This window comes from Trichechus manatus, unplaced genomic scaffold, assembly GCF_000243295.1.
Source record: "Trichechus manatus latirostris isolate Lorelei unplaced genomic scaffold, TriManLat1.0 scaffold00046, whole genome shotgun sequence".
Taxonomy (NCBI): domain Eukaryota; kingdom Metazoa; phylum Chordata; class Mammalia; order Sirenia; family Trichechidae; genus Trichechus; species Trichechus manatus.
In genome coordinates this window covers 3,752,131-3,760,949 of record NW_004443982.1, presented here as the reverse complement: position 1 = coordinate 3,760,949, position 8,819 = coordinate 3,752,131, and the positions used below count along the sequence as shown (strand labels likewise).

The window sequence follows — 8,819 nt, the reverse complement described above, 5'->3', positions numbered from 1 at the left end:
GGTGGGTGGGTAGAAAAGGGGGTGCCGCCTGTTCATGGGCTCCCATTGCAGGCAACTGGGCATAGGAGCAGACACTGCTGGTCCTCAAGCCCCCAGCGCAGTTGCAGAGGTGAAAGAGGGGACGCTGTCAGTCCATGGGCCACTGTCATGAGTGGCTGAGCAAAGGGGCAGGCACTGCTGGTCTGTGGGCCCCTGGCTCAGGGCAGGGTGGTGGTGGGTGCCACCAGATTGCAATCGTGTGTAGGGGAGGGGATGGATGAGAGGGGTAGGGGGGCACCGTATGTCTGTGGGCCTCCGACATGGGGGGGTTGGTGGGGGGGTGCAGTGGGTGAGTGCACTTAACTTTCACAGGGTGGGAAGCACTCCTGCCTGGATCTGGACACAGGTGCAGAGTTGCTCCTGCTTGGCTGCACCAGGTGATGGGGGCTTTGGCTGGGGATGATGCTTACTTTGTCTCAATATGGCTGCACTGTGCAGGTTTGATTGGCAGGGCACTGGTAATCCATAATTCTCTGTGTCTGTTGTTTTTATAGACTCTCCTTCCACTTGGCACTCAGTCCAATTTCTTCAGTCTTGCCTTTGATGCTCAGGGTTCCAAAGTCATCATCTATATCTGTTTCACTTGTTTTCTCGGGCCTTTGTTGTAAAAGGGACGTTATAAGGCATTTGAATATGCTGCCATCTTTGACCACCTCCCAGATTTCATAGCTTCTAAATTCCAAGAGTAAGCTCATGATCTAAGAAGCAAATGGATTTTTACCTTGCTATGATGGTTAAGACTGTGTGTCAGCTTGGCTAGGCCATGATTCTCAGTGTTTATATGTGCTCAACCCCATGATGGGATCTGCTGTGAGTAGCCTATCAGTTGGAAGGGAGTTTCCTTGGGCGTGTGGCCTGCATCCAAATGTAAGTGGATGTTATGGTTTTTGCTCTCTCTGGATCCTGCAGCTGCCTCCTGTTCATCTGACTTCCGGTTCTTGGGACTTGAGCTAGCAGCTTATCTGCCAATCTTGGGATTCGTTGGTCTTCGCAGCCTGTGAGCAAGAGCCCTGCTCTCCAACCTGACGATCTTGGGTTCACCAGCCCCTGCAGCTACGTGAATCAGGAGAAGCCTCTATCCTGATCCGTGGACTCGGGACATTCCAGCCTCTACAAATGCATGAGCCGTTTCCTTGATATAAATCTCTCTCTATATATATTTATATGCTTTACTGGTTTTGCTTCTCTAGAGAACCCAGCCTAAGACACTTGCCTTGTACCCCAAGCAGAGAGTGGGGCTAAAAAATAGCTAGCACACCATTTAATTTTACCAGTAATTTGAAATGATTTTTATTATATACTAAATTCTGGTGAATACTGAGTTTGTTTCTAACATCGCTTCTAGTCTATTCATCTTTGTCCTTGTTCCTCTACCAGTACTGCACGTACAAGTGGTAGATGAAAAAATTATCTTCCAATCTTCCTGAAGGCAAGTTTTTAATACTATACAGAACTGGGAATAGTCTGGGGGATTAGAGTGGGTCACACAGGTCAGTCTTCATCTGAGTCACTGGGGCCCATGTACTGGCAGACAGCATCATAGTGAAGCTCCACCAACTGATTTTCTCTCTGCAGCTGTACCAAAGCCCGGCTCTGCTGTGTGTCCCGGCTCAGTAGACGTCCCACCTGGAGTAGGAGTTGGGTGGAGTCAGTAAGACCAACCCAGATCCCAAGACAGGCCCTGCATGACCACCAATCCTCCATTCCCAGGTCTGGGACTCACCCTTCCAGCCTGTGGTCCCAGCACTACCATTATACGGTTGCCCTCGACCTTGGGAATCAGGGTCTCCAGCATGTCTTCCCTCAGGCCTGCAGATGAGGGAGAGGGGAGTGACGCTTGCAGCAAGGGCCAGCCCAGTCAGGGTCCTGTCAGAAGGCCTTTCCTGTATTCCCTGAAGCCAGCCCACACCCTGTTGACAGATGGAATCCTCATTTCACATATGAGGAAACCTAAGGAACAGTTTATAGAAATAACTGTAATAGAGAGAGCACACAATGATGATACAATGATGGCAGTGGTGGTTATGATAGCAGACACCATTTATTGTGGGCATGTTGTAAGCTTTGCCCTGCACCAGGAGCTCAATGGACACTCCTCCAAGGTGCCATTTCCATGCTAATTTTATAGATGAGAAAAGTGAGGCTCAGATAATCATCACCACGGAAGTTTCTAATGTTCTATAAGAGGATGCTGGGCCTTGCAAAAACCCTGAACTACGCTCAACCTCCCAGTCTTTGCCTGGGCTTTGCTCTTGGCCTAAGATACCCTTCTCAAGGACAACCTACACGATGATAACTATCCAGCTGCCATCCCTCAGACTCACCTTCTAGGATCTGGCCTTCATCTGTCCGACATACACAAGTATCTGGGCTCAGGACGTCTTCAACTGTCATCTGGGGGAAGAGGTAGAGGGGATGTGAGAATGTCAGAAAGTTAAGAAAGGAGGTCCAGTTCTGGGAGAGGAAGAGGACCCAGGCTGTGAGGTTCACACCTTAGTGTTGTAATACTGGCCGCCCTCGTGCGTCTTGTCCACAAACCGCACACGCAGGTCTCTGCGCAACCAGTGCTGGCTCCTGGGGGCTGCTTTCTCACTCTTGGCTGCTGGTCTATCCTCTCTGTGAAGAGGAGGCCAACACAAGGCTTAGCTCTTCATCAGACGCACATTCCAGTTGCCCTGCCTTTGCCTATGCTGTGAAACCCACCTGTAATGCCATTTCTAGTTCCTTCTATGTGTTACCTTGCCCTGGAAGCCTTCCTGGACTGCTCAAGCCTATCCACACCCCTGCTGTCTTCCTTCATCCCAGATGCCCAGGGCCCTACCGGTCCGGAGGGTTTTTCCGCTTCCTCTCTGAGTCCTCCTGCTGAACATGTAGGTCCTGATCCCAGAGGGCTTTCCATGATGAGGCTGTTCCATTCTGTTGCTCTGAGGAAGTTTTGCTCACCTGGCCTATTCAAGAGAGTGTAGTGAGAACCAGGAAAGAGCCTCAATGTCTCCCTGCCCTTTCCTTCCAAAACCACAACTCAGCCTAGGGCCATCTCCTATCAGCCAAAGTGTCCCTTTTTTCACCATTACACCTTTGCCCTGACTACTAGAATGTCTCTCTCCTTCCTCTCATTCTTTTCTGTGTCCTTCAGGAAGCCTTTCCCAACCACCCCACACTGACGGTGCTTACCTGAGTCACCCGCCTAGCATAGGCTAGTGAGGTCCTGGAGAGTTCTGACTGCACCCATCTCCCAAACTGTCCCGTTCTACAACACATCTTTGCTTGGGCTATTCTATCTGCCTCGAATGCCTTCCTTCTTGGTCATAACCTAATCCTAGCTGCTCTCACATCCTAGCAAAAGAGAGACTCATCATCCCAAACAGACAAAGACCTACTGGGGGTAGGAATGGGTTTCCCCATGTTCCTTCCCTTTCAGAAAGGAGCTAAAGACTCCAGGGATACTAGATCAACCTTCCTTCAATCAAACTGAATAAACCACTTATGTTCATTCTCACCTCCTGACTTTTGACCAGAAGTCATACTGCCAGGCAGACCGCTGACCCTCCCCTCTGCAGATTTACAACCCATCCTGTAAGACAGACCCTACCATCCTCAGGAATGCTTCCAACTTCTCCAGCTATATGAGGCTCACTTACTGAGATCCGAAGAGTTCTTGTCAAATTCCTGCTGGGAGACAGGTCGCAGGCAGTACTCACTAACAGTCACCACGCGACTCCCTGCTGCCAGACGAACCATGGCCCGAACGTTGTCAGGATCAAGGCCTTCCACCTAAAGTGTTTGAGGGAAGAAGTCAGGCAGGGTTGACTGAACTCCACCCATATTCCTGGGACCAAATTACTGCTCCTTTACCTCTGTAGACCTGGCCTGATTCCTGTGTAATCCCACAAGACTATGACTGCCTTGAGGCCTACAATCAGGCCTGGTCCCTGTGTCTCCCCCACAAAACTGTGACCCCTGAGGGCTGGGACAAGGCTTAGTCCTTGTATCTCGTGTCAATATTCTTTGCTGCCCAGTCTTGAGCTCTAGGAAGATCTAGGTTCCTTACCTTCCCATAAACTCCTCGGTGGGGGCCAGACAAGACTACCACAGCTCCTCCAGGCACAAGTCCTTGAGGTTGGTCTTCCTTCTCCTTCTCTTGCTCTTCATCTGGCTTTGGCAGTCGGTGGGGGCCAGTGGAGGCCAGGGCCTGGGCCTCAGTCAGGTTTGCACCCAGCCCTAACCCCTTGGGCCTCAGTGAGTTGACACGGGGCTTCACCACTCTGCAGGGAAGAATATGGGCTTGCTGGAGAATGCAACAGCCTTCAGTGCCCCATTCCCTCTTCCCAAATCTCGCCCCACCAATATTTTAAAGAATACCCTTTCTGATGTCATACTAGGATCTCATATTTTGACCTACAGAAATGACAATTTCATACGGTTTGACCTAATAACATGCTGTGCATACCATCTATTACATAGTATCTATAGTGGGATATAAGGTAGATTCCTGTACACAAATATATTAATATTTCTGCAGGGGAGAGCATATGAATATTTACACTAAGTGGGAAAAACAGACTATAAAATGTTCAGCGTTAATTCAGGTCATGTTTGGCTGCCAAATGACTTATGAAAAAAACGTGTGGTTTTCAAAATCCTTTGGAGTTTGGAATTGTGGATAAGGATTTATGAGTCCCTATAATAACACCAAATGTTTAGTCTATACTTATTCTGAGCCAGGGCCTACTGTAAATGCTTTATATGTATAATTTCATTTAACCCTCACAACAGACCGATGAAGTCAGGACTGTTATTATCCCCATTTTTTAGGTGAGGAGACTGATGCCCAGAGAGGCAAACTTTACATAAATGGGATCCTATTATGGAGTATCAAAGTGCAAATAAGAATTTGAAACAGTAGTTGAAGAAGCTACTGTATGCATTAGGGTGTTAATGTGACCTCTCTCCCTGCCTGGATGGTTAGTTGTGGGCTGGCAGTAATCAGAAGAGTCTTGTTCACTGCCTCACCTATCTGCCCCCTTGCCCTGCACCAGAACTCACTGATTGAAGGTACGGCCAATGCCCTCGCCAGGTTTCCAGCCCATGCCCCGCAGCATGGCCAGCCCATAGGCCTCCACAGGGACAGCCTCGTAATCTGCCTCCTCTGGCACCTAGGGGTTCAGGAAGAGGAAGGGAGGTCAGGCTTTGCTTATGGTGGCCCCTCTGTTTGAAGTGCATCTTCTAGCACCCTTTGTGCTTTGTTTCCAGGCAGCTGACTTCCTCTAGCCACCCCTTGCTTCACTCCTCCATGTTTGGTCATTCAACAAATATTTATAAAACTATTCTGTGCCAGGTACTGTTTTAGGTGCTGGGGATAAAACAGTGAGCAATGCAGACAAAAGCCCCCATCTTTGTGGGGCTTATGTTCTAGCTGTGGAGACACACAATAAATAAAATACATAAAACATGATACATGAGGTAGTGATGAGTTACATGAAAAAAGATTAAGCAAGTGAAGGGTATGTAGAAGGATGGAGAAGGAAGTCACTGATAAGCTGACATTTAAGCAGAGACCAGAAGGAGAGGAGGGAGGGAGCCGTGAGGATATAAGAAGGAAGAGGGCTCCAAGCAGAGAGAACAGGAAGAGGAAAGGCCCTGAGGCAAGACAAGCCTTGGCATGTGTGAAGTTTCATGAAATCAACATGACTGCAACAGAGACAAACAGGGAGGAGGAGGGTGGGAAGGGCAGTAAGAGACTAATCAGGAGCACTGGGTAGAAGCCAGAGGACTTTGAGTCAGGTGGGAGCCACAAGCAGATTTTGAGAAGGGGAACCATGAGGAAGTTACTGCAATTGTCCAGATGAGAGATGATGGGGGCTCAGACCAGGGTGGTGGTAGTGGTGATAGTGAGAAGTGGTCGTATTCTAGAGGTATTTTGAAAAGGGAGATGAGAGGATTTTGCTGGTGGATTGTATATGGGGTATGAAACAAAGAAGGGAGTCAAGGATGATTCCAAGAATGACTGAGCAAGAGGAGGGATGAAGTTGTGAACAACTGAGATGTGGAAGGCTGTGGGAGGAGATTTGTAGGAGTGAAAATTAGAGAAATGAGACCAAAGCTGGAACAGAATGAGGAGTGAAGTGGGGTGTTGTTGTTGTTTATTTTTAAGATGAAAGAAACCAGAGCACATCTGAAAGCTGATGAGAACAGTTCAATAGAAAGGGTAGTCTGGGGCTATAAGAGAACTAGGCCCCCAAAAAGCATTGTAAAACATTTGTGAATGAATACGTAAAAAGTGGGGCCCGTGTGGACAAAAGACAGACTTGGTTACTTCTGTGGACACACCCCTTACCTCTCCTGTTATCACCTCCCACTATCACTATCACCCCTCTTGATGCTTTACAGTTGCCATTAGTTCCAGATCCACTACAAGTTGCCTCCCTGATGGACATAAACCACACTGATTTCCTGATACCCTGCCTTTGGCCAGGCCATTGCTCCCACTAGGAGTACTCACCCTGCTCTTCCCCGTCTCACTAAATCCCATCTATCCTTCTAGGCCTCACTCCTACCATGCTGATCTGAGTCTCCATCATCTCTCGCCTGGCCTATTGCAATAATCACCTCACTGGTCCCCTTGCTTCTACCTTCGCATACTAGTTTCTTCTGCTCACAGCAACCAGAGGGTCCCTGTCAAATCATAAGTCAGGTCACCTTCCTACTCTGCTAGAAGCCCTCCCATGGCTCTTATCTCACATAGAGTAAAGCCAAAGTCCTTACCATGGCCCAAAAGGCACTGCATGGTCTAGCCCCCACTACCTTTCTGATCTCACCTATTGCCCTCCCCTCCTTCATTCCATTCCAGCCACTATGGTCTCCTTGGTGTTCCTCAAACACCCCAGGCAGAGTCTAACCTCAGGGCCTTTGTTTTTCCTGCTCCTTTTCTTCTCCATCTCACTCAGTTAGCCCAAGAATTCATGTACTTTTTCCACACTCCAGTATTTGGATTCAATAAATGATTCCAAAAAGGATGGAAGGAGAAGGGGATTGGCAGCAGGCCTCTAATTCACACAGAATTTTCCTGCTCTGTGCAGGGAGGCAAGCCTGGCAGACAGGGCGAAGAGAGGCTGGTGCTGGAGAGGGGAGAGGGGCCAGCTCACTGTCTCAGCCTGGAGTTCACTGTCTGCCCCTTCCCCGCTGGGGATGCATCCTTTCTGGATCACGGGGATAGCGAGCGTGGGGTCAACACTTTCATTCTTTCTCTCCTCCAGAGACTTCTTGGATTCTAAAGAATAATGGGAGGGAGCAATGAGGTACCACTCTACCCTTCCTCCCCTTCTTCCTTCATTGGGGCAGGGTAAGGGATGGATGTCACTCACCCTCAATGAGCTCCTTCACGGCCTGGGACAGTAGCACCCCATCCACCAAGGTCTCAGCATCTGTGGATGGTCCAGGTGCCTGGGTCAGTAGCCGCCTGCGATGTCCATTCTGGATCAAAGGGATGACAAGTTCCTTGGGGGCTTCTGAGGGCTTCACACTGATGCTAACATAGAGGGGTGAGATTGGGAGAGTTAACAGGGTCACTGGGTTCTCAGCCACGTTCCTTTATCCAGAGAAAATACAACAGTCAAACTCAGCCCCTGCCCCATGGCCCACACCCTCCGTTCTCTTGTCTGGTTCTCCTGTTATGTCTCTGATGGTGCCTTCTCTGGATTCTTTCTCCTTCCCCAACTCTTAAGTGATTCCTTCAAGGAATCAGTTCTGGACTTTCTGTTCATTCCAAGACCCACGTCTGCGGCTTCCACAGTGACTCGCTTTCACGGTGATGGTTGACTTTCTTCTAGAAGTCCCTCCCTCAGGTCCCTCAGGCTCCTCTTTCCATATTAAGCTGATGATGGCCTCCCTCAACCTGAATCTGCCGCTCTATCCCGTTCCCCATATCGAAGTAGCCCCATCACTTCAGTTGAGACACTAGGGGTTCTGTCATCCTCCTCTCCTTTTCCTCTCTTAGAACGCACACACCTTAGGGTCCCCAAGTCCTAAAGACATTCCCTGTCACTAATGTATCTTCTCTTCTCAATCCCCACAGCTATAAGGCCCAATTTTCCCACCCCTTCTACAAACTCCCGCCTTCTCGCCTCCACGAATTTCCTCAGGCTGTGCTTCAGGCTTTCAAGGCCACCTTCACTATGAAAACCAACACAGATACCGCTATCCCTCCCGAGCCCACCGCACCAATTTCCAGTGGGTGAGGGAACCAGCGCTTCACCTCTGCAGCTCCCTTCCTTCCACAGTCTTCAAGAAATCCTTCTCTTCTGGGGCGGCCCTAGCGCTGTCTCCCAGGTCCACCACCCGCCTCCGGGCGGACGTGCGACTGAAGCTAAAAGAAATTGGGGCAGCAGAGACTGCCGCCTGCCGCGAAACACCTTTTTCAGCGTCCGCCATCTTGCCGCTCTTGCTAGGCCGTTGCGCTGTTTGCCGGGAAGTTCAGTTTGGGCTCTGTTCGCTGAGTGCCGCCTGACGAGCATAAGAACTACCTTTCCCATAAAACACTGCGACCTCGGCGACGGCGGATATGAGGCCACAGCAACTAATCGTTGCTCTTTTTGAACTTCATAGGAACGCGTCAAGCCAAGCATCCCGGGAAATGTAGTTCTGCAGGAGATAGGCGTGCTGGACCAAAAAAAGAAAAAAAACCACAAAACCATTCGACTCATAGCGACCATATAGGCGTGCTGGAAGGTCTGTTCATTTCTGCCAGTTATTCATTAGTGTATGCATTTGACAATATTTAT

General features: G+C 49.4%; 1 protein-coding gene across 1 annotated transcript; it reads right to left on the bottom strand.

Moving 5' to 3' along the window:
- Window positions 1–1,401: 1,401 nt before the first annotated feature.
- Window positions 1,402–8,507, bottom strand: GPKOW (G-patch domain and KOW motifs). The gene is made up of 11 exons (XM_023731858.1): window positions 8,294–8,507; window positions 7,404–7,567; window positions 7,185–7,309; window positions 5,086–5,195; window positions 4,091–4,304; window positions 3,681–3,813; window positions 2,861–2,987; window positions 2,532–2,655; window positions 2,364–2,433; window positions 1,763–1,848; window positions 1,402–1,665 (listed from the first exon to the last, which is right to left on the bottom strand). Exons 1-11 carry the CDS (start codon window positions 8,467–8,469, stop codon window positions 1,531–1,533), a joined length of 1,464 nt encoding a protein of 487 aa, XP_023587626.1. The 5' UTR covers window positions 8,470–8,507; the 3' UTR covers window positions 1,402–1,530.
- Window positions 8,508–8,819: the final 312 nt, after the last annotated feature.